Source organism: Hyperolius riggenbachi, chromosome 5 (assembly GCF_040937935.1).
Source record: "Hyperolius riggenbachi isolate aHypRig1 chromosome 5, aHypRig1.pri, whole genome shotgun sequence".
NCBI classification, from domain to species: Eukaryota; Metazoa; Chordata; class Amphibia; order Anura; family Hyperoliidae; genus Hyperolius; species Hyperolius riggenbachi.
Window position 1 is genome coordinate 58,258,146 of NC_090650.1, and position 26,364 is coordinate 58,284,509.

General features: G+C 42.8%; 1 protein-coding gene across 27 annotated transcripts in view; it reads left to right on the forward strand.

Moving 5' to 3' along the window:
• Positions 1 to 26,364, forward strand: part of PARD3 (par-3 family cell polarity regulator) — a 771,876-nt gene that overhangs the window by 380,885 nt on the left and 364,627 nt on the right. For all 27 annotated transcript variants that reach the window (XM_068235737.1, XM_068235760.1, XM_068235761.1 and 24 more), the window contains 2 exons: positions 3,516 to 3,644; positions 16,678 to 16,716. In XM_068235737.1, the coding sequence (XP_068091838.1) occupies positions 3,516 to 3,644; positions 16,678 to 16,716 (168 nt within the window). The remainder of the gene's footprint in view (positions 1 to 3,515; positions 3,645 to 16,677; positions 16,717 to 26,364) is intronic.

Here is a 26,364-nt window from a genome sequence, read left to right on the forward strand (position 1 = left end):
GAGGGGCAGGCCTGGATACCGGGAACATGTGGCCCTATGGCTAAGATATGTGGATGATGTCTTTGTTCTGTGGAGAGGCTCCAGACACGAACTAGACCTTTTTGTGACCGATTTAAATGTAAACAACAGAAACATTTTTCTCACCCCAATGAAATTTCCTTCCTGGATCTCCTAATTAGGAAAGACGGCAATTCCCTTGTTACCAGCACTTATAGGAAACCTACAGCTGGGAATACCCTCTTGTCTGCGTCCAGCTCCCATCTTCCAGCACAAAAATGGGCAGTCCCTACGGGACAGTTCCTCCGTCTACGGAGGAACTGTAAAACTTTAAATGATTTTAAAAATGAAGCTGGAGATTTGAGGTGCAGGTTGCTGGCAAGGGGATACCCCAATCGGATTGTAATTTCCGCAAATCACAGGGCTTTGGCCCGGGACAGGAGTGATTTATTGTCTAGAAAATCTGTGGGGGCACAAGGAGCCCCCCCCCCATCAATGATCCTAAACCCCAGACAGTCTCCCGTGTGGTTACAACTTATGGTGCTCACTTTGTCGAGATCCGACAGATCCTACAGAAATATTGGCACCTTTTGTTGAGGGATCCGGTCATGGCAGAAATTGTGGGGGATTACCCACATATGGCAGCCAGGAGATGTACCAATTTGGGGGATCTCCTGGTTTCCAGTGAATTTGGATGGGCAAAATCCCCTAAGAGGAAATCAAATAGGGGTATGCATAAATGTTTGGACTGTGATGTATGTAGGTTTGTCCAGATTGGCAACCGCTTTTATAATCATGATCGCTCTAGATTTTTTACTGTGAACGACTATATATCTTGTACATCTACTAAAGTAGTTTACTAGATTAGATGCCCTTGTGATTTAATATATATTGGGAAAACTTATCGAGCATTGAATACACGGATAGGAGAACATTTAGCCAATATTAGGAGTACCACCATTGACAAAAAAAGACTCAATCCTCTTGCTGAGCACTTTAGATCTGTGCACAATGGAAACGTGTCGGGACTCCGCTTTATGGGGATATATAAGCTGAATATCAGCCCCCCGAAGGGGTGACTTTGACAGACAACTCCTACAGAAGGAGTCAAAGCTGATATATGAATGTGGGAGCTTATCCCCTCAAGGATTGAACGGAGACCTGAATTTAAAAGTGTTCTTGTGATTCACATGTTCTAAAGCCACTATACTCCTATGAGGATCTGCCTAATGAACATTGATTTACACAAAGCAGCGTATGGGAACCTGACTTTTAATTACCTTCGCTTCCAGCATTGAATTAAGCAGCAGGTGTGGTTGCCATGGCTATATAGAGGCGCAACCATACCACTGACGTCACGTCTGAGGAAGTCACGTGGGAGTGACGAAACGCGTCACGTGAACGGCTCTACCCGGAAGCGCGCGGCACGCTGTTGACCCCCGTGCCTCCGCTTCTCTTCCTCCTCCTTTGCCGCACACCAGATGGGACCCCTAAACCTGCTTAGACCCAAACCGACTGATGTTTCCAGTCCAGACGCGCCGCTATAACAGAGGTGCATCCTCCATGCGGACGCCAGCTGCCCGGCCGGGTCACGTGAGTCTCAGCGCTATCCATGGCGTGCAATAGGAGTTTGAGGTTAGACACTTATTACATGTGTCTGTAATGAGAGCGTACATGTTTGTTACATAGAGGCGTGCATTTCTCAAGCACACGGGTGGTGCAACTATCAAGGTGCAGGATTTTGTACCTTCAACGGGATATTGCCTACAAGCTGGCTTATGAAAAATTGGGCCCGAAGATTACATTTTTCTGACATGTCAGTCCCCACTTTTTTCATAGGAGTGCACTCCAGAAGGGACGATCTTGGCCTAGATTAGGAGCAATTCATAGCCAGTTCATGTGCTTGTTTTTAAAGGGGGTATGCATGAGTGTTACTATATGTAGCTTTGTTTAATAAAGATTTTGTACTTTTTCTATAACCAGCCTAGAGCTCCCTATACTCAATTTACTGTGCTCAAAAATAGAATGCAAACAGTTCAAAATAGAGAACAATACAGTCCTATCATGGGTGTGTAGATGGCAGTGGGCGCAGGGTGTGATACGGGCAGCCTGACAGCCGTTTCGCACGGCGGTGCTTCTTCTAAGGCTCAACCACGCCGGCACACATAAACCAGGTTTATATTTCCTGGTTGCAAAGGGCGCCTCTTGCATCACCGCCTACTGGTGCTCGGCTGGGCCTGTAACTCGTGCAGCCATCACTGGGAGAGCGAGTGGGAGGTTGCATAAACATGACGCATTATGCATCATCAGTAGCCGGGCAGAATCATGGCCCTGCAAGGTCACGCTACTAGTTTACTGGTCACCGCCGACTGACGTCGGCGTGACATATCATGTAAACAAAGGCTGGTGTATTCCCCAGCCAATCGGCGTGACACATAATGCGCAATGCGTCCTAACAGGCTTGCTGAAAAACAAAGTATAGGTTAGCAGGGTGTATGTGCCTTAGTATAGGTTAGCAGGGTGTATGTGCCTTAGTATAGGTTAGCAAGGGTGTATGTGCCTTAGTATAGGTTAGCAGGGTGTATGTGCCTCAGTATAGGTTAGCAGGGTACTTCAGTATAGGTTAGCAGGGTGTATAGGTTAGCAGGGTGTATGTGCCTTAGTATAGGTTAGCAGGGTGTATGTGCCTTAGTGTAGGTATCTAGGTATAGAAGCCTGAGTACACGCACCTTGCCTCCCTCCAGCTCCTGCGGTGGTGTCCTGGTCTTCACTCCCTCAGCTGCGGCTGCCTAGAGGGCAGATGTGCAATTCGGCGGCTGAGGGAGGCTCTGGCGGGGAGCGTGAGTGGAGGCGGAAGTATTGCTTCCAGCGCCGCCCCCAGTCATGACACTGCGTTATGGCAGAGCCGCCCTTGGCCCCTCAGCCGCCCCTCTCTCCTCCCTGCAAGATCAGCGGCAGCAGAATCTGATCGGCCTCGTTCTAAAGCTGCTGGGTACAAAATTCAATGGTACGTGTCCATGAAGCCGCGATCTACCAATCAGACGGTCGCGATCTACCGGTAGATTGCGATCGACCTATTGGGCAGCCCTGTTTTATAGCTTCTTATTTCATAGAGATTTCCCACCTAACTGATCAGTTGCTTGAAAAATTATGAAGTAATTCTGCCAGAGGTCAAAATTTGTATCCTATTTCACATTACAATCATTTTTAGAGCAAAAAAAAAAATCATCCTCTCTTAGGGCTTGAGCCCACTATTGCAGTTGTGCAAAGTTGTACGCAGTTTGTCCGCTTTTCAGCATCTCTAAGATTGATGTTTTTTTTTTTTTTTTTTTTTGAAAAGCGGACACAACTGCGCACAACTGCGTTAGTGGGCTCAGGCCCTTATTGTTCCAGAAGGACAAGGGTTAGAGCCCTACATTTCCCCAGGTGGTTTTTTGTTTTTTGTTTGTTTGTTTTTTTTGAATTTTTGTTATTATTATTATTTTTTTTGATACACTTCTTTTCTCACTCTCTATCAGGTGAATGGTGTGGACCTTACTGGGAAGACACAAGAAGAAGTCGTAGCATTATTAAGAAGCACCAAAATGGGAGGTGCGGTGAATCTCTTGGTTCTGCGTCAAGACGAGGCCTTCCACCCGCGAGAGCTGGTGAGTGCCCTGCAAAGGCTTGTCTGCACTATTTGCTCATTTTGTGCGAAGATGTAATTTTGGTTTTACACCTAAACTCCTGGCACATAGATTAAAGGGAATCCACATCAAAAATGTTCCTAAATCAAATGCATTGTGAATTCTTATGAGCGTTTATTTGGAGTTTTATGCTGTCGTGTCGTCCAGAACTATCACCAGTGATTGCTCCATATGACTGTCATTTGAACATCTATATGGACTTTTAGTCCACACAACAACGTTCGATCTTAAAGAATACATGTAATCTGGAAAGCTGGGTTGGATGAGCCATATGTTGGAATTAAAATAGCAGGCAGGAATATTAACAATCTTAGATATGCAGATGATACCACTCTGATGGCTGAAACCGAGGAAGAATTAACCTCTTTGGGACCAAGGATGTTAGGTACGTCCTCTGTGTGGCTTTCTGTGGGTGAAAGGACGTAACTCTACAGCTGACCTCTCCCCTCACTGATCAGGAGCCATGGTGATTGGCTCCTGATCAGGTGATCACTACGATCGCCTCTGATTGTAGTGATCATTGAAGCAGCGATGGCAGCTGAAAGGGAAGAAAACCCATTCGCCTCTCCTGACATTCCTCCAGCGATCGTCGCTCCCCCTTCGCTCTGCCCTGCATCCATCCTCCCTCTCGCTAAGTTCCAGGTCCCGGCTTGATGTCACCAAGCCGGGACCTGGTTAGTGTATAAAGTGGATCAGCACCAATGGATAAATGACGTGCAGTGATCGCCCCTGGAGTGCACAGGGATATCCAAGCAAATAAGTTCTCAGGATCCGCACCGTCTAAAATCTTCTTTTATTTCAGCTTTTTAAAATTCCATAGCAGGCATAAATATGTGTATCACACAGCCATGACGCACAGCGTTTCAGAATAGCTCTTTCTTCAGATGGCGTCAGACACACACTCAATCAACAGACAAAAAAGCCTTGCTTAAATAGTTCCAAAGTGGACCTGATGGAAGACTTCTCATTAGCATAAATGCAAATATATGCAAATACATATCCCTTTCCAAGCCAATAGGAATACTGCCTACACATCTCCATAGAGGTTAATATGTTTTCAAGCCAGAGACAGAAACAGCCAAAGCTTCACAGGAATCTTTGATGGAAAACTTCTCATTAACATAAATGCAAATATATGTAAATACATATCCTTTTCAAAGCCAATAGGACTACTGCCTACACACCTCCATAGAGGCTAATATGTTTTCAAGCCAGAGACAAAACAGCCAAAGCTTCACAGGAATCTTGTAAAAGTTACTCTGACACAGCATACCACACACAAAGGTGCAGAGCCAGTGTCACTCATTGTAACAAATCCTCAGCAATGGGGTCAGCTAAACTTGTACTAGCTGATCACATCCATTTCAGCATAAAGATTGTCTCTAGCCAATCATCTGCAAGGTTATAGTATAAACTTCAAGACTGACATCACAGCCCACCAATCACACTTCTCAAACCGCACCGCGCATCAAAACGCACTAACGCATCAAAACGCACTAAAACAGCAAATGACGCCGACAACCGTCTCAAAACCGCCTCAAACCGCGTCAAAGGCGTGTTGGCTGCGATTTAATGTATTTTTCGCATTGGTCTTACGCAATAAAAAAATTTTTGGGCGGATGTTGTCGCTTTTGAAGCGGATTGGCCGCCGATGCGTACAGATGCGGCGAAGCGTGCGGTTTTGAGGCGGTTTTGAGGCGGTTTTGAGACGGTTGTCGGCGTCATTTGCTGTTTTAGTGCGTTTTGCTGTTTTAGTGCGTTTTGATGCGTTAGTGCGTTTTGATGCGCGGTGCGGTTTGAGAAGTGTGATTGGTGGGCTGTGATGTCAGTCTTGAAGTTTATACTATAACCTTGCAGATGATTGGCTAGAGACAATCTTTATGCTGAAATGGATGTGATCAGCTAGTACAAGTTTAGCTGACCCCATTGCTGAGGATTTGTTACAATGAGTGACACTGGCTCTGCACCTTTGTGTGTGGTATGCTGTGTCAGAGTAACTTTTACAAGATTCCTGTGAAGCTTTGGCTGTTTTGTCTCTGGCTTGAAAACATATTAGCCTCTATGGAGGTGTGTAGGCAGTAGTCCTATTGGCTTTGAAAAGGATATGTATTTACATATATTTGCATTTATGTTAATGAGAAGTTTTCCATCAAAGATTCCTGTGAAGCTTTGGCTGTTTCTGTCTCTGGCTTGAAAACATATTAACCTCTATGGAGATGTGTAGGCAGTATTCCTATTGGCTTGGAAAGGGATATGTATTTGCATATATTTGCATTTATGCTAATGAGAAGTCTTCCATCAGGTCCACTTTGGAACTATTTAAGCAAGGCTTTTTTGTCTGTTGATTGAGTGTGTGTCTGACGCCATCTGAAGAAAGAGCTATTCTGAAACGCTGTGCGTCATGGCTGTGTGATACACATATTTATGCCTGCTATGGAATTTTAAAAAGCTGAAATAAAAGAAGATTTTAGACGGTGCGGATCCTGAGAACTTATTTACCAAGCCGGGACCTGGAACTTAGCGGCAATGCAAGGCTGTAGGTCTGGGAGAGAGGAGGACCTATGGAGGTGAGTAAATTAATAAAGGCTTGCCTTTACTGGGGATACAAATCTATACGAGGATACCCATGCCTGACAATCTATAGTGAAAACACCTATGCCTGGCTATCCAAACTGGGGACACCTAAACCAGGCAAACTGTTCTGGTCCCGAAGGGGGGTTTAATGGCCAGTCCTCAAGTGGCTAAAGAATCTAGTCATGAATGTCAAATAAGAAAGTGCTAAAGCTGGTCTACTGCGTAACCTCAAGAATACTAAAGACGTCATCTGCTCCAATGAACTATCTGCAAATAGATGAAGAAAAAGTAGAGGCTGTAACGGATTTAATATTCCGGGGATTGAAGATCTGTGCAGATGGTGACTGCAGCTATGAGATTAAGAGACGCTTGTTGCTTGCAAGGAAAGCTGTGGAAAATTCAGACAAGATACTAAAGGATAAAGATGTCACTTTACCAACAAAGATCAGGATAGTTATGGTCTTCCCAGTAGTAACACATGGATGTGAAAGTTGGACTATAAATGAGGTCATGCATAGAAAAAAGGATGCTCTTTTACTGTGGATGTGGCTAAAGCTACTGAGTTACCTTGACTGCTAGTAGATCTAATTAGTCAATACTTTAAGAAACAAGGCTGGAATGTTTACTAGTGCAACAAAATATTTGTAAAGCACTTTTCTCTCCCATGGGACCCAAAGTGCATAAGCTTGTCTCGGATCAGTACATAGTGGTATGTACTGAGGAGAAAGTTATGTGGTCATAAATGCCAGACTAAACAGGTGTCTTCATTTTTGATGTAAACCTCTCCAGGGTAGAAGCTGTCTTGATTAATCTTGGCAAGGCATTCCTGTGGGTAGGGTCAGCATGACAGAAAGCTCCAAAGGTTTTTAGTTGGACTCTGGGTGTGGTCAAGTTATTCTATCCTCTTGATCTGAGGTTTTGGGAGGTATCTGGTGCCTAGGTCGTGTAGGGATTTGAATGTTAGCATGCCAATTTTGAAAGGGCTGATACTACTTTTAAAACTCCTACTTTGGTCCCATAATGAGAAGACCAAGATATTTGGAGAAATCGGTGATACTTGGAAAAATTGAGGGCAAACAAAGAAAAGGAAAACAGAAGCTAAGATGGATAGATGGCATATGTAAAGCTATGAGCATGCCCATGCAACAGCTGAAGGAAGCCATGATTGACAGAGACATCTGCCATGCAGACGTACATATGGTCACGAAGAGTCCGAGTCGACTGAACAAATGAGAAGGAGATAGACTTTTGTATCTTTTGCAAAGAGTAGAGTTTAATTTGAAGATGGTCACCTTAAAGGGAAGGTGCAAGAAGATTAAACAAAAAATATTACCCGGAGCTTCCTCCAGCCCCTGGCAGCCGTTCTGTGCCCTCGCCGCAGCCCCGCATCCAGTCGGTGGCCCGGGGGTCCCCTCCGGTGCAGATGCCAACCTTGTCAGGTCAGTATCTACTGCGCCTAAGCGAGAGCCGCTCGCGGTCACACTGATGTCGTCTGGAGTGTACTGCACAGAACTACTGCGCCTGCACAGTACACTCCAGATGACGTCAGCGAGATCCTGAGCGGCTCGGCGCAGTAGATGCCAACCTGGCAAGGCCGGCATCTGCACCAGAGGGGACCCCGTGGCCACCGGCTGGATGCGAAGCTGCGACGAGGGCACAGGATGGCTGCCAGGGGCTGGAGGAAGCATCGGGTAAGTAGATTTTTTTTTTTTGTCTTTAATCATCTTGCACCTTCCCTTTAAGCCCATCTAAACACTGGTTCAGGTACATAGGCCTCAATTCACTAAGCATTACTGCATGCGGTAATGCAGAAAACAGTTGATTTTACTGAATATTAATTTCAATTCACTAAGGCTTTTGCCGCATGGAAAAGTAAAATTACCGGGCTAGTGAGGTAAATTACTGACTTGTGTAGTCAATACAAAATACCAAAAACTTGCAGAGGGTGTCTTCAAAACCGTATCAAAAATGTATTGATACAAATTATTTCATTATATAATGATATACATTTTTGATACTGTTTTGAAGACACCCTCTGCAAGTTTTTTGTATTCGGTAAATATTGTGACAGTGGGTGGCTCCCCCGAGAGGTCAGGGAATGTATAGGCTCTAGCGCATCCCAACTAACCCCTTTTTGTTGTGTAGTCAATGCTACAATAAATGTAAATTCACTATGATTAGAGCATGCAGTAAAACAAATGAGATTTTAAGACCAGCCTGGAGCAGTTGGTAACTAACAATGAGACATTCGGTAAAATTAACAGGCAAAGGAGACAGACAATAGGGGGGTACACCCTGTCCTACTTCTTAAACCATTGGTGCCAATATACTGCCGGGCAGGACATATGAAAGTAAAATGCAAGGCACATGCAGAGGCTTCCATGTATCCCTTTAGACTTGAACATTTATAGACCGATACAGTAAATCGGAGAGACTACAGAAGTCATGCAGTCTAAACGAATGCTGGGAATGCCTTTTCCTATTGTAGCTATCAGAACCAGCAACCTCCAAATGAAGGGCTCATGGCTGAACACTTGTACCAGAAGAATCCGCACAGGAGGGAGAACATCATCATAGCAGAACTTATGTGGCTGCCGAGTATATTTTAAGTCTAACTACTATTCTTACACACATTACACAATTCTTATGTACAGGATTTTTAGATCTGAGATTTGAAATATTCGCAAATCTTTTCGGATTCAAGGAAATTTGGAACTTGTCCCATTTGTAATTTATTTTAATTTATTTATTTATTTATTTTTTTTACTAAATAGGTCTTAGGAAATATAGGCCTTAGTCTATATTTAAAATTCCAGTCTTTATGGTGTATCTACAGTGATGTGAAAAACTATTCTTTTGCATGTTTGTCACAATTAAATGTTTCTGCTCATCAAAAACCGTTAACTATTAGTCAAAAATAACATAATTGAACACAAAATGCCGTTTTAAATGATGGTTTTTATTATTTAGTGAGAAACCACTTAACTGTGGTTTATCACACCTGAGTTCAATTTCTGTGGTCACCCCCAGGCCTGATTTCTGCCACACCTGTTTCAATCAAGAAATCACTTAAAGAGATTCTGTAACAAATTTTTCAGCCTTATTTCTTCTATCCTATAAGTTCCTATGCCTGTTCTAATGTGCTCTGGCTTACTGCAGCCTTTCCTAATTGCACTGTCTCTGTAATAAATCTTATCTCCTTTCCTCTGTCGTGTCTGTCGGGCTAAGGCTTGAATGTGTGGAATGTGCAGTGCTGCTTGTGATTGGATAGAAGCGATACACACCCTCTGCAGGCCCCCTGCACACTCTGTATGACTCACACACTCTGTTTATGTGAGCCTATCACAAGCTGGTTAGTTTGTTTATAAACACTGCCTAAAACCGTTAATTAAAAGCCAGGATTGCAGCAGAGAGTGGCAGAAACAGCGCAGAGGGACACAGGAGAAAATAAGGAATATAATGGTATGCTTTTAAAGGTAAAGGTTATAAAGCCATTTCTAAAGCTTTGGGACTCCAGCGAACCACAGTGAGAGCCATTATCCACAAATGGCGAAAACATGGAACAGTGATGAACCTTCCCAGGAGTGGCCGGCCGACCAAAATTACCCCAAGAGCGCAGAGAAAACTCATCCGAGACTCCACAAAAGACCCCAGGACAACATCTAAAGAACTGCAGGCCTCACTTGCCTCGATTAAGGTCAGTGTTCACGACTCCACCATAAGAAAGAGACTGGGCAAAAACGGGCTGCGTGGCAGATATCCAAGGCGCAAAACACTTTTAAGCAAAAAAAGAACATTAAGGCTCGTCTCAATTTTGCTAAAAAAACATCTCAATGATTGCCAAGACTTTTGGGAATATACCTTGTGGACCGACGAGACAAAAGTTGAACTTTTTGGAAGGTGCGTGTCCCATTACATCTGGCGTAGAAGTAACACAGCATTTCAGCAAAAGAACATCATACCAACAGTAAAATATGGTGGTGGTAGTGTGGTGGTCTGGGGTTGTTTTGCTGCTTCAGGACCTGGAAGGCTTGCTGTGATAGATGGACCATGAATTCTACTGTCTACCAAAAAATCCTGAAGGAGAATGTCTGGCCATCTGTTCGTCAACTCAAGCTGAAGCGATCTTGGGTGCTGCAGCAGGACAATGACCCAAAACACACCAGCAAATCCACTTCTGAATGGCTGAAGAAAAACAAAATGAAGAATTTGGAGTGGCCTAGTCAAAGTCCTGACCTGAATCCTATTGAGATGTTGTGGCATGACCTTAAAAGACGGTTCATGCTAGAAAATCCTCAAATAAAGCTGAATTACAACAATTCTGCAAAGATGAGTGGGCCAAAATTCCTCGAGCGCTGTAAAAGACTTGTTGCAAGTTATCACAAACGCTTGATTGCAGTTATTGCTGCTAAGGGTGGCCCAACCAGTTATTAGGTTCAGCCAGCCGCGCCCCCTCAGCAGAGAGTACAAGCGCTGAGCGAGTGAGGACTTGATCGCTCAGCGCATGTATTCTCTGCTGAGGGGGCGCGGCTGGCTGGCACTGTGTATTTAGTCATGTGGGTGGTCAGGAGAAGCCGCCCACATGACGTATAATAGAGCGCAGGGAGTGAGGGGGGACACGAGCGGGGCTGTAATCCTGCGCAGCTCCAGCTATGAGAGCTGCGCAGGAGATAATTTTTAAAACGGCGATTCTCATAAGGCGACCCTGGGCAGGGTCGCGACTTGTAATGAAGACTGGATTAGGCTCATAAAGCACCTGATAGTGACAAGGAAGGTGCTGTTCGTCTGCCCTGAGGTCTGCTTTTGCAATGAGGTAATTGACTTTTTTTTTATGAAATTCACCTCGTAAGTCCTTTAAGGCTTTATTAGGTTTTGTTGTTATAACTTTAACTTTCACTGTGGTCTTTAACAAAAACAAACAAAAAAAAAGAAGAATCCTTTTAGCCTGACTCATCTTCACTACCTCATCATCCGTAATGAAAATTGTATCTCAGATTGCACACAAAATGCCTTCTTTCAGAGCGGACATTTCAAGTGATTACACCACTGTGCTTGATTGAATGGGCTATTATCATTCACCAAAATCATGGCTTGCTGGAGAACTTGGTCTCATGGGTGTTGGGGAACTGTGTGAATGTCGATTGTGTCTTTGTATTTTTAAGGGCTGTGTTATTGTATCAGCGTATGGGACAATGCACCACTTTGTGCTTTTGTTTTAGGAAAAATAAATCAGCTGAAGGTATCATTACAGCTAACTTATCAGACCTATAAAATGATCACCGCTCTTACGCTGTGGATGTAGCCAGTCAGTTCATGTTGCTCACAAGAAATGGTCGATAACATGAAAATAGTTCAGGCTTGCATGTAGACTTCATGCAAATTATGTGCAGCATGAATGTGGCCAATCAAATACACGTCCTGTCAATTTTGATTGCAGTTAAAGCAGAATACAACGCTGACATAACATTAAACACAAATTTGTTTTCCTACTTTTTTTTCCCATACAATTATCATATTTGTGCACAAGTAATATTGTCTGTTTACAAATTACAAATTCCCAAAGCACAGTTTATCTACTCTGGAAGCTGCCAGGGCATTTTATTGCATAGCTGCTGTATTAATATATTAAAATATGTGTAGTGATCACTTCTCAGCACTTTCTGCTTCTCAGCTCAGTACAGCTCAGTTTCTGCAGTTTGCTAAAGATTACTAAATATGCCTGACAAAGGAATGTAAACAAAAGAGGTTATCACCTCTTTGGATGCGGCCAGAAGCTGCCCACTGAGACGAGGAGCTTTCTGCTGAAGAACAAAGTGCTGTGTTTAATGCTGGGTACACACGTTGCGATTTCCCGCCCGATCCGTGGGATCGATTCGATTATTTCCAACATGTTTGATCGGGTTTCGATGGATACAGGCGTCGATTTTGCATATTAAGTATGCAAAATCGATGGCTGTCCATCGAAACCGGATCGAACATGTTGGAAATCGAAATGATCCCACGGATCGCGCGGGAAATTGCAACGTGTGTACCCAGCATTACTGTTTGAATGCTGTTCTGCTACAGAATTTTTTTGTGGTGGTAGCGTTTATGCTGTAAATAATCTTTTTGAACAAAGAGGCAATGCTGAGTTTCATACCACTTTAAGGAGACCACACAGGAAACTATTTTTTTTCTATATTCTCAATTCCAGAAATGTTTCTGATTGTAACGTTTGAACAATCTCGCCAATGTATCACACACACAAGTTAAATTTTTCCCCAATAATGAAAAATAAATGACTCATATAGTTGAAAAAACTTACCTTGGGTGTAGGACCTGGAGAGTGTCTAGAGCAGGCATGGGCAAACTTGGCCCTCCAGCTGTTAAGGAACTACAAGTCCCACAATGTATTGCAGGAGTCTTACAGCCACAGTCATGACTCATAAAGGCAGATGCATTGTGGGACTTGTAGTTCCTTAACAGCTGGAGGGCCAAGTTTGCCCATGCCTGGTCTAGAGGCCTGGTGGATGCTAGACCTCACTAAACCTTACTAAAACAAAGCTAGATGACCATTAGCAATTGGCAAATCCTGCTACCTTGCCTAGGGCTTGATCTTAATTCATTTCTGTCCAGCAGCAATGGTCCATGAGGCCAACGATTCTGAGTTGATGCAGATTTTGTGCAAATGCATGCATCTTGATAATGGATCAAAAAAAGAGAAAATGTTTTACTTTCCTCTGTAATTATCCTTATCCTTATCCTCATCCTCACCACCTTTGGGAGCCTGCATAAGCCCACATCTGTAATTACTCTTTATTCTTATTAGCACTCCTCTTATATGGTATCATTTTAACTTTTTCTTTCAAACTCTGCATAAGTGAAGTGCATCATTAAAGCGGCTCTTCCGACACAAATACCATAGAATATATTCTAGATAAATGAATATGGAGACAGGTTTCGGAGTCTGACTACTGATTCCTACAATAGATTTTTGCACTATTTAGGGGTAAGGCACAGACTGAAACTCATGGAGAAAGCTACAGCTTGTAGCGCGGACACTCTGCGGTGCAGGGAGTGGCTAGTGTCTGGGTTCCTCACCAGGTATCTTACAAATGGCCTCAGCTACTCAGGAAGGTTCTGCTCAGAGAAGAACAAGCTCTGTAACCTGGTGCCTACAAAGACCAAGGAAAATAATTCAGCCTGAACAAAATACCAATCCAGGTGGCACACTGGAATACACAAAGTCAGAAAACAGCAATGTAAAATATTTAATTTCCTCCCGATCGCTATTGAAGCCTTTTCTGACAATCTCGAAGATGCATCTTTCTTTCCATCTGTTTTTGCTGCTGCCCTGACAGCGTTGGAAGTCTTCTGCCGCGGTCCTATGATTTGTGTGGACTCCGGATTCTGAGCGAGATTAAGCGATCCGGCGGAGTTTATTATGTGTCAGGCAGATGAGCGTCTCACTCACAGTACAGCTGGAGTTTTGAATGTAATTTAGCTGCGCACAAGCTGTGACAACTGTATTTGACTTAGTGTCAGTGACAAGCAGTCACATGGCTGGCCTCCTCCTCTATTTGCTGTGCGCTGGCGTGATGCGTGTGCTATGCCCAGATGGCACCGTTAATCTGATTTTTGATAAATGACTAATTTCCTTTGTTAAATATTCAGCTCCCACAGTTTGCTGGTGTTTGATTCATTTCTTGGTTTTCCTTTCCTGTGGAATTCAATTGAAATGTCATCCATGCATACGGTGGTGGTTACGGCACGGCGTCATTCCTTCCATGTGCTGTGATGTGCGGGTGTCAGGCTGAGATAATGTATATGCAGAATTTATAGACTGGAACTGCATTTTGGCTTCTTGTAGCTCCCATGTTCAAGAACAGCCCCTCAGTGCATTAAAATCTCTTAGAAATCCTTAGTTACACTGAAGTAAAAACAACTTTTGTAAAAATTATATGTGTAGTATGGATAATTCATAGAACATTAGTAGCAAAGAAAGTCTCATTTTTATTTTAAAATATAGTGTTTTTTTTTTTTTTTAACATTGCATAATTCTGTCACATATTTGCAATTTACAAATCACACTCTGGCCCATATGCAATTCACGTTTTCTCCTAGGAGATAATTTTTCATCTTTGATTTAAAGTAACTTTTTAGCCCTTTATAATGGAAAAAGTACCAAAAAGTAGATGAAAAGTGCTGTCAAAATTATTTTGAGTATTTGTTTGCTTGTTGGTGATTTAAAAGGGATTTTATTTACAAGTTGTAAAAATTTCACCCAGGAGAAAACTCAGGTGAAAAAGTCAATTGCATATGGCTCTCTGTGTTTTAAACTAAAATGCAGGGCTAATAACCAGGGCTGTGGAGTCGGTACAAAAATCTTCCGACTCCTCAGTTTATGAAACCACGACTCCAACTCCGACCCCGGGTACCCAAAATAGCTCAGACTTCGACTCCGACTCCTCAGTTTATGAAATCAACGACTCCGACTCCGGATGCCCAAAATTGCCACGACTCCGACTCCACAGCCCTGCTAATAATCCTTTGAACTACCCTGGACGAAAAATCTTATCTTAATGTGTCTCTGACTGTTTCTTTGATGTATAAGTGCTCCTGGAAACAGCTGCTGTAGCTGACCCAAGTTGGGTCTGAGAGCTCAGAGAAGCTCTTTTGCATAGATAACAGCTGAAGTTTCTTAAAGGGGAACTTCAGCCTAAACAAACATACTGTCATTAAGTTACATTCGTTATGTTAATTAGAATAGATAGGTAATATAATTTTTTACCCACCCTGTTTTAAAAGAACAGGCAAATGTTTGTGATTCATGGGGGCTGCCATCTTTGTCATGGGGGCAGCCATCTTTTTGGTTGAAAGGAGGTGACAAGGAGCAGGAGACACAGTTCCAACTGTCCTGTGTCCTGATCACCCATCCCAGCTGCACACACTAGGCTTCAAATGTCAAATTCAAAATGTAAAAAAAAAAAATTTGCACCAAAACAGCAGAACGAGAACAACATCAGAAATCCCATCATGCTTTGCACAGCATCAGGGGAAAAAAGCCCGGCCAGTTTTCTTCTGTACAGCTAAAAATGAGGCTTGGATAAGAGAAACAAAGTTCTGATGCTGTGAAACTGTTAAAGAAACACCAGGCCTTTTCAGTGCTGCTGAGTCGATTTTTAGTCCGGAGGTTCACTTTAACTCTTCGTGTACAATAAAACAATAAGTTATTTGCTTGTAATGCTCTATTGCTGTATTACACATACAATTCATTATATCATAAGTTTATTTTAGCTCCAGGTTTGCTGTAAAACTGGGTTTTAGTACCGCAACCATAGATTTTCGCTTGATGATGGTGTCCCTGACCACAAGAGAGGGTTGGCTGGCTTTAGTGTGATTAGGCCACACTACCCAAAAAAAGAATGGTAGATGGGAAAACGTAAACACATTTTCCGGTCATGCGGATCCCCTTGTCCAGTGGGGCTTTGTTCTCTGCTCCAACAGAACCAGTCCTTTAAATTTGTCCCTCGTGCAATTGCATATCTGGGGCTCCAGCTCCCTTCTGCCCTCAGCAGTCTCTATAAGCTTAATTTTTTTGGCAGAGTCAAGATATGCTCTCAAACATGGGTTCACTGGAATATTTTTGTAGAATCGGATGAATATAAAAACACTATGACTAGCTTAGGTTATCACTCTCCATAAAACATAACCCTTATTAAATTCAGGGTACCTTTCCTTGTTTACACATCAGCATTTACTCTTAGCGGGGTCACTTGGATGGATGTCCAGTGTGGGATCTCACCTTCCTTTCTGTTTTTCTCTCCCTGGCCTCCAGGCCTGTGGGGCGGTTTTTCCTCAACTTTTCTTTCTTTAATTTTTCTCTGACATACTTTCCTTTTTAGAGTTGGAAGATCTAATTTTTGCTTAGTTTTGTGGGCTGAGGGTATAGGGGGAAAGTATTGTTTGTCACCTGTGCGTGACACTCCGCCTAATGTTATGAATCAGAATTTTGAAATCTCCAGGATCCATATGGTCCTGATGGCCTATCATCTCAATAGTTGAGCTCCTTATTTGTATCAGGGCTGTGGAGTCTGTACAAAGATCTGACAACTCAGTTTATGAAACCTCCGACTCCAGGTACCCAAAATTACTGACCCCTCTCCTACTCTTAGTCTAATTTTTACAAAGGCTGTTGATTTGGTCCAAAAATCATCCGACACTTCACTTTATTGAATCCACCGACTTCGACTCCAGGTACCCGAAAATTACTGATTTCTCAACTCCGACTCCACAGCCCTGCTTTGTACACTGGTCAACTTTTACTAACATTCCTGGCCTTAGGTCCTTGGCCTAATTATATGGGGCCTCAATATGTTTTATAGTGGATGTTCATATTTGTCATTGTGTGGATTAACATATGTTGTTTTTTCTTGTTTAGACCCCTGAGCAAAATCCGGTACCAAACGTAAGGGAACCGGTAAGTATTTTTACTGTATAACATTTTCCTTCTATATTTGCTCTGCTGTGTAGTATGAAATGTTGATGTATTATAAAGCAGTCTTGATTACTTTTATTTTTCTTGTATTGTTCAGCTAGGAGTAACCTATGACTTTTATAAATTTAAAGACTTTTATAAAGTGATGTCCAATCCACACTTAGCATTTTCCTATTCTTATAAAGTGCAAGCGTCCCCATGTAAATTGTGGGCTGAAAGACAAATGCAAAGACCTGGTTCTTCGTTCATGTTTTACTGACATTGAGGAAAGCTAACTGTTAGACCAGTTGTTTAGAATATAACTCGGATGCAGTGCCAGCCTTTTCACCTCTCCGTCCACAGTCCACAGTATGATGTCATTCCCCCTTGCAGTAATTCCCCCTTGCAGAAGTCTGCAGAGCTATTTTAGTGAGTTGAAATGCATTAAAGTGAGTCTGAAGCATAAAAAAATTAAACTCACATACTTAAAAAGGAACTCCAGTGAAAATAATGTAATACAAAATGCTTCATTTTTACAATAATTATGTATAAATTATTTAGTCAGTGTTTGCCCATTGTAAAATCTTTTAAATCCCTGATTCACATCCTGACATTTATCACATGGTGACATTTTTACTGTTGGCAGGTGGTGTAGCTGCTGCTTGCTTTTTTGGCAGTTGGAAACAGCTGTAAACAGTTATTTCCCACAATGCAACAAGGTTCACAGACAGGAAACTGCCAGGAGTACCACGGTACTCAGAGCTTCTTGTGGGAGGGGTTTCACCACAATATCAGTCATACAGCGCCCCCTGATGATCGGTTAGTGAAAAGGAATAGATTTCTCATGTAAAAGGGGTATCCGCTACTTATTGGGATAAAGTTAATTTCTTGGTTGGAGTTTCTCTTTAAAAAGAGGGACGGCTCTGGGTCTTATTGACCCTTCCTGCTCTCCTTATGGTGTCCTTGTTCCCCTGCAGGCTACTCCGTTTGAATCTCCCGCCGTGGGAGACTTTGTAAGTCTTTGGAAGCTTTGGCTATGTTGCGACGTGGATAAATTAAAACTTGACAGCAGTATGCTAGACGTTTGTGCAGCAACTTTCTGTACCGAAGGCTCAGGACTGCCCAAACTTCTGCTCTTTATTGTGGTTCTGGCTTACCCGGCTGCATGCGCAGTTGCGCACTGTTTTGTACGCTTAGGCAAAGGATAGTCTATGTTGGCTCAAGACCGCAACTGCTGGAAACTTCTGAAGCTGTGGCAGTCTTCAGTTAAGAGAGGGGCAGCTGTGGAGGTGAACAGGGTTCATCCCATTAAAAGCCAGAGTTGGTGCAGCTTGCCATGCCGCTGTGTGAGCTTTGTTTATAAATCTGGAACCCTCTAAATTCTAGATCGTTTATTGAGCTTTAGTAGAGCAGTTGTACCAGCTTTCACTTGCAGGACGGGTTCCCTTAAATACATTTCCTGGTATTCGAGAAACTGTTCTCTACAGCAGAAATCTTGGCTTTCACATGTGTTAGCGCTGTAATGTTCAAAGAGGCTTTGACGCCACCTTTCTTTAAAGCAATTTCTATATAGCTTTGAAGGCTCCGTTCTGTTGACCACACAGGGAAAGTCTATTAGGAATGCTACACGGAAAGTCTATTAGAAATGCTACAACTGTCAGCATTTTACTATTCGGCTGGAAGATTTGTGTTCCTTTTTGAGTCATAACTCCTCTGGTGTGTTCAGTCGCTTTCGCTTCCATTTATCACCAAGTGGTATGCAAATAACCGCCTTGTTATTATTATTAAAGTTATTCGGATTCCGCTCAGTCGTGATTGTCCCAAATCCGTAACTGTCATCCCAGCAGAAATATGCAAAGCTTCCCACCGTTCTAAACACTCATCCTCCAAAGATGTTTTCTCTGTAAATGTAAACTACTTCTCCCCTCACACTAAGGGAAATCAAGCAGGCGTTGGACTAATGGAAACCCTCTTTTTTACAAGACATTCTGAATAATTTTGTTTGCCAGAGAATGGTAAATTCATTCATTTTTCCATTTTTAAAGTAATTAAAGTATAATATTAGTGGTTTTCTGTTTACGCCTAGTGATTTTTGGAGCTTTTTTGTGTAGTGATTTTATCCTTCTACACTTTGACCTGGAAGAGATTAGCCCTCGAAAAAAAAGCTAGGAAAATTGCTCTGTTATAATGGTTTTTAAAGGGATTTTCCAATTTTTCTATACATTGAGGCGTAATCGCCTCCAAAATGCTGCAGGACCCACATTTGGGTTTGGGGAAAAAAAATCCTATTGCTCTGGTGCGATCACTCCCATTCTATAACATTAGCCAAGCCTTTTTCGAAGCGCTACTGTTTGCTGAGAGTTGCTCTTGGTGTGCACCAGCCCTCACTCAATCTCCAAACACTGTACAACCACAAAATGCCCGAGAGGAAATTATTTCTTCGGCTAGTTAACCTCCTTAGCCGCGCAGGAGGTTTTCTCAGGCCCTGCTGGGCCGATTTCCGTAATTTTTTTTTGCTGGACGCAGCTAGCATTTTGCTAGCTGCGCCAGCACACCGATCGCCGACGCCCCGCGCTCGATTCCCGCTATCCGCGCTGCCGTAGAGCCCCCCCTAGACCCCTGCACTGCCAAGCCGATCAGCGCCAGGCAGCGCTAAGGGGTGGATCGGGACTCCCTTAGACGTCATGACGTCAGTGACGTCATCCCGCCCCGTCGCCATGGCGACGGGGGAGGCCCTCCAGGAAATCCCGTTCTTCGAACGGGATTTCCTGATCGCCTATCGCCGGAGGCGATCGGAGGGGCTGTTGGGATGCCGCTGAGCAGCGGCTATCGTATGATTTAAAAAAAAACAAAAAAAAAAAAACGGCAGCGCTGCCCCCTGGCGGTTTTTAATATACCGCCAGGGAGGTTAAAGGACCACTATTGCGAAAAATTGTAAGATATAAAATACATACATAATTTACATTTATCTTTGCGTAACATGCACTATAAATTATTTTTTTCTATGCTGCTGTCACATACAGTAGATGGTTAAAGAGAAACCGTGACCAAGAATTTAACTTCATCCCAATCAGGAGCTGATACTCCCTTTCCCATGAGAAATCTAATCCTTTTCACAAGCGGATCATCAGGGGGCTTTGTATGGCTGATATTGTGGTGAAACCTCTCCCACAGTGTGATGTCAGGACCATGGTCCTAACAGTTTCCTGCCTGAGAACCTCATTGCATTGTGGGAAATAACAGCTGTTTACAGCTGGGTCCAACTGCCAAAAAGAGCAAGCAGCATCTCATTTCACTGACATCACCTGCCAGCAGTAAAAATGTCACCATGTGATAAATGTCAGAATGTAAATCGGGGAGAGGAAAGATTTTACAATGGGCGAACACTGACTAAATCATTCATACATAATTATTGTATAAATGAAGCACATTTATTACACTATTTTCACTGGAGTTCCTCTTTAAAAGCTGACAGTTCTGATGGAGTTTGGACTAGTCCATTTTTTCCTGAGAGATTCTTAGTATTATCTTAATTTATTACAAAAGCAATCCTGGAAAGGATCTACACAAAGATGACAGCCAGCTACTCGTTTTCACACTATTTGGGCATTTGGGCTAACCAACTGCAGTTCTATAAGTGCTTTTTTTAAATAATTAACTTTGACTCCCCCCATGAGTCGATGGATTAGTCCAAATCCTAAAAGTTCCTTTAGATTTTCGCTGCCTTCTGTAAGTGACGGCAACATAGGAAAAGGGTAATATATGTTTAGAATGTACATTTCTTCCCGAGTAAAATGCACTATATATTTTAAATTTTAAAAAATGTTCCTGATAGTTCTGCTTTAAAACTGCATCGAACAATTGTCTGTCTGTAAAGCAAGGAGGCAGCGGGAGACTCGGCCAGAGCATTTTTAATTAGCTGATACTGTCCTTTAAAGATATTCCTCACTCTATTGATGTTCCATCCGGATGTGTCGCTATTGTCTGAGCCTATTCAGGATGTTGACGTTTCTCTGTCCACACAGCGGGTCTGCAGCAGAGGCACTGGGGTGCTGCACGGAGTAAATATTAAAGAAAACACCTAACGACTGGTCTTAAGACAGCCAAGTAATAAGACATGTGGAAGCGGTTATTTGATTTCTTTTTCTATAGCTTTGATTTTTGTTCAAGATGAAAATCATATGCTCTGTGTATTGGGCGTCTTTGAAAATGGTGGTAGAGGGCCCGGCTGGTTAGTGTACACAATGAGACTGAACTCTGACTCCACTTTGAAGTATTTGACAAAGTGTGACAGCAATAAAAGCAAAAGTTGCTTGCAGGATTCCTTATTAATTTTGTGTATTTAAAGTGAAGCTCCGGGTATGGATGTTTTACAAGTCCTGTTTTGGCATTCAGTGGAAGAGGTTTTCTTTGCAGCTAAGTGGAAGCTCCTTAAGTAATGGGCATCTAATAGATTTTTTTTTTTTAAATCACCAAAATAACTACTTAGCTAGCTTTACCAGCTGTATCCTGGCTTTAAACATGTGGTCTTTTCAGGGGGGTTATCTGTGCTCCATCCCTTTTACTTTTAAGCAGAAGGCCCTGTGCTCTATAGCTGAACAGAAGCAGCAGCCCAGCATGCAGAGACTGCTCTTATATGCCCAAAACTAAAATCTCAGTAACTACAGTATTACATGAAAGAACATTTAAAAGCATTCCCAGTGTGAAAAACGCAGAAGAAGTTTTTTTATCTTTGGCCATCAGCAAATATAGTCATTGAGGACTGAAGCTCTCTAAGGCATGTGCCTTTACGCAGCGTGTCGCTAGCAAGATGTTTTCATCCACACTGTCACTCTCCGCCGCTCCCCCGCCTCCTCCATATCGCCCCTCCCCGCCTGCGTCACTTCCCTACCCGCTGATTGAAGAGAAGGGACACAGGCGGGGAGCGGCGACATAGAGGAGGCGGGGGAACGGCAGACAGTGAAAGTGGCCATGTAAACAATCGGCTGTCGCTAGCACGGCGGTTTGATTTATGGGGGCAAGCAGGGCGCAGGGGGTTCTGGGGGAGAACAATATAGCCAGCCTCTGTGTGCAATTAAGATTTTTAAAATGCACCTCTGGTTCTCTTTAAGCGTAGAAGAGTAATGACTTTTTGAACTTTGTTCAGCACTTTCATGTTATCTGGAGTTTAAGACCAATAGAAGTGCTTTGGCTTCTGTTTACTTTACAGGAGAGCGGTTGTTGCAATCAAATTCAAGTCCAAGTGCCTCAGCCTTCAGTAGCAGAAATGTTATCAGCAATATTTCAAACACAAGAGAAAAATCATTATTCCTTGCTTAAATATAGTAACTGAAATGGCTTGATTGGCTTATCCAGGATTTTTACTTTAAAGGCAAGTAGTCAATGGCTTCTTCCTTAGTTGGCTTTAGTTTGAATCCATCATGACCTTCCCACTTGCCTTATAGCCATTTCTGAATTCTGTGGAGAATTGGCTCGCTGAGTGAGAGGGTTATTTGCTATAGCGTGGTGACACCCAGTGAAATTGCTGAGGCCTTGTGAAATGTCCCCCAGGCAAACAAGTGCTGCAATTAAAATGGAGGCAATTCAAACTTTCCAATCGGTCTTGTCAATAAAATTACTTTTGGCAAATGATATTTCACAGCTGCTGCCAAATTGCATAAAACAATCAGGGCCAGATGTGATGTATTAGCTGAGATAATGGAAATAATGAATTTCTGCGTATACGTGCAAGTGGGGCTCAATGAGCGCCGGCTGGCATGTGGAGTATATTAACATTCTTCCTGTCTTGGCAATTATTAGGTTACGCTGTGGTGAGAAGACCAAGGCAGCAAGTGTCGTTCCTCACAAGTCGTGACCCATTGACACGTTGCAGTTTGATTATCTCCATTACAGAGAGAAATGTAGTGATGGATTGCAGCAGTTTCAGGTGTTTTGATTAGAGTACAAAAAAATTATCCGACTCCAACTCCTCAGTTTATGAAAACTCCAACTCCAGGTACCCAAAAAGTTGCCATACATTAGAATGATTATGGGCAGATTTGACCAAGTGACAAATTTATCTCTAATCGAATCTGATTAGAGATAAATTTGTCTCTTGGTCGATTCTGCCCATATACTACACGCCGATTCCCGTCCGATTTCAGCATGAAATCATCAAGGAATCAGCGGAGCCTGCTGCGTCCACCCAGCCGCTGCCCCCAAAATGTATAAATGTATGTAGTGTGTGCATTTATACATTACCTGTCCTGTAGCAGCTTCTGCACGGTGTCTGTCCATCTCGCCGGGTAACAGCAACATACACGCTAGCGGCGTCAGACGCTATGCCCCGCCGGCGTGTATGCGGAACCCAGTGAGATGGACGGAAACCGCGTGGAGGCTTACGTCGGACAGGTAATGTATAAATGCACTACACTACATACATTTATACATTGCGGCGGGGGTTTTGCCGTCTCGTCGCTCGTTCGCAATTCGGCCGCCGTACCGCCGCGCACCCGACCAACCAACTTCGGCCTGAAATTTTCCAGCATGCACGATCGACTGTGCAGCCAATTTCTGCCCCGAAATTGGATGCTTTGTCGGTCGGGCATGCACTTGGCAGCACCAATTTTCATCCAATTCGATTATAATAATTAAATTGGATGGTTGATTGGTTGGTTGGTCGGCTAGTGTAAGGCCCTCTCTACTATGAAACAAAAACAAAAAACAAATCGATTTCATAATACAATTCCCTCTGGTAAAGGGGTCTTTCCTCCGGAGCAGGTATTTTCGTGGCTACACTTGTTCTGGGTGTGAAGATTACAATGTCCATGCTGGTTTTATGAGCCTTGCAGGATGGGCCCCCCTGGCTGTGAGAATCAACAGGAGGAGGTGAGGGAAAGGCTGAGAACCCTGGGGCCTGGGACAATATTAGTTTTAAACCTCTATCGCGACAAAGAGTAACATTTTAAAATAAATGTAAACACATACAAATAAGAATGTTTCTTCCAGAGTAAAATGAGCCATAAAATGTTTTTCTTCTATGTTGCTGTCACTTACAGTAGGTAGTAGAAATCTGACAGAACCGACAGGTTTTCGGCTAGTCCATCTCTCCATAGGGGATTCTCACCCTTGCCTTTATTCTTTATTAAGACATTCCCGGAAAAATATCTATACAAAGATGCTGGCCAGCCTCCCTTCTCACCTTACACTTTTTGGCAGTTGGACGGAGCGACTGCCATTCACTAAGTGCTTTTGAAAATAAAGAAAACACTGAGAATCCCCCACGAGGAGATGAGCTGGTCTAAAACCTGTCGGTTCTGTCAGATTTCCACTACTTACTGTAAGTCACAGCAATAGGAGAAAAGTAATTTATGGCTCATTGAACTCTGGGGAAAATGTACTTTTTATTTGTATATGTTTACATGTAATTTTACAATTTTCGCAATAGTGGTCCTTTAAGTATTCAGCTTTTGAAAAGCAACAAATCTAAAATAAATGCCTATAAAATTGTAGAGCGGGAGACATGGAAGCTGTGGGAGGTGAGTGACAAGATCGGAAAGGCGTAAGCCCCCCGGATTCCGCACTGGCTTCACCGCTGTGCCTCCACTCTCCATCCATTTACATATAAATGCGTCAGAGCGCGGAATGCAACCTGCTGCACCGCCTCACATCAGACGTGATATTAAAGGAAAAGTATTCAGCGTATTTTATCATTCATCAATCCTTTATTAGAAATTATATACATGAGCAGCTTCAATCAGCCGAAGTCATTCCGAATGACCTTTGTGTCAAGTCAATGTTTTGAATGAAGCATGGGACAGGCCTAATAGCCGGAATGGTTAATGAATATGTAAGCAGGGAGTGGAGGAGATAAAGGGTTTGGTGGGCGCGCAAATTGCATCTCGATACCGGTGGCAAGATTGAGAGTCTGTTAGCAGAATACCAAATTGGTGATATGTTAATTCAGCTTTCTTTCTTTTCTTCGAACGCATTAGGACGTTTTTATCGCAGTGGGAAAATTATGCTTAATTTTCTGTACATTTGTGTCACCCCCTTTGTATAGCTTATTTACTGACAGATTGCTGTCACCATCCCAACATCTTGTGGGAAATTCATTATGAGCATTAAAATAATAATAAAAAAAAAAATCTCGCACATTTCTGTCATTGTGTAATTGGGCTGTCAAGTGACTGGCGGATGGTGACTGTCTGGCAACGCCAAGGATAGAAACCTTGCAAGTTAAAGTGGAGCCCTGACCACAATTTTTTATTTTTTGCTTTGCGTAGACTGGGGAATGGTTAGAACCATTAGTCTGATTTCTTTTTAATTTTAATTAAGAGAAATCATAGACAAATATAGAACAAACTGAGTTGTCAGTCATGAAAAAGCAAGTTACAACGTGATAACAATAGAAGCAATGTCAATAAAAATAAAGGGGCAAATAGTGATACTTGAACAGAATGCTGACAACCACTTATTAGGCACTAACTGTTATAAACTGTTCTTATATCACCTTGCTTCGACACCAGTAACTGCTTACAGTTACGTCTCGCAGACTGGGAGATCACTTGACTCTCCACACAGCAAGCAGGAGATAGACTTTCTCAGGCTTCTTCAATGTTTACGTTATTTATTCAGGAAACAGGAATACAGATAGATACATTCATCATATCCTAGCCATGCCAATCTTCATGTTGCGTTACAAGCTCGTGATTAGACTCCCTGCTGAAGTCAATCAGGTACCTTCTTCCTAACTACGTTACACTAAACTACCTATGTACAGCATACATTATATCAGATTACAGAAAGGAAGAACATGCTTAGAGGTCCCAGTCGGCCTTGCGAGCTAGTGCGGAAGGAAGAAGCAGAATGCTCTCTCCATCGCTCACTCCAGGTTTAATACCGACTAGGAAAGAGTTAAATATGACATCATCTTCGCCACCCCCTAGATCAGATTATTGGTGGACCCACTCGTGGTGTCATCATACCCACCTACTTGATTAATAATCAATGAGGCATTTGACCTAAATGCAGGAACGTGGATGTTTAGTAAATATGACCGATGTTTACTGTTCCTGTGGTGTACGTGGAGGTCAGAGTAGGCCGATGGCCTTCTTTTAGGAACATGTTCTCAGTATCTGCGTGTATCCTCTGCTACACGCAGACCCTGAGATGCCTCTGCCTGCATCACAAAACCTGTATTGATTTTAAAGGCATACACTGCGGACAAGCCTTTTACATAAAACTCAGGCCAAGTAACTGAGTCCTACTAAAATTATAACACTAACTAACCAGCCGAAAGCCCCAGATTCAGCCCGACCTCTATAAGTTTGAAGCCACTACGTTAGTTTAGCAAGCATTATACTTATGAAAGTATCATGATGACTAAGAAAGAGAATAAGGAAAGAAATGAAGAGAAAAGAAAACTGAAAGGAAAAAAGAAACAGGAGGCAAATGAGCAAAACATGATAACAGAAATTCTAATATGCATTCACATAGAGAATGAGGAGGATGAAATATCTGAATGACTAGAAATCTACCAATGGAAACGTCCAAAAGCTCTCCCAAAAACTTCAATGTAAAGAGAAACCGTAACCAAGGATTGGACTTCATCCCAATCAGTAGCCGATACCCTCTTTCCTATGAGAAATATTTTCCATTTTACAAACGGAT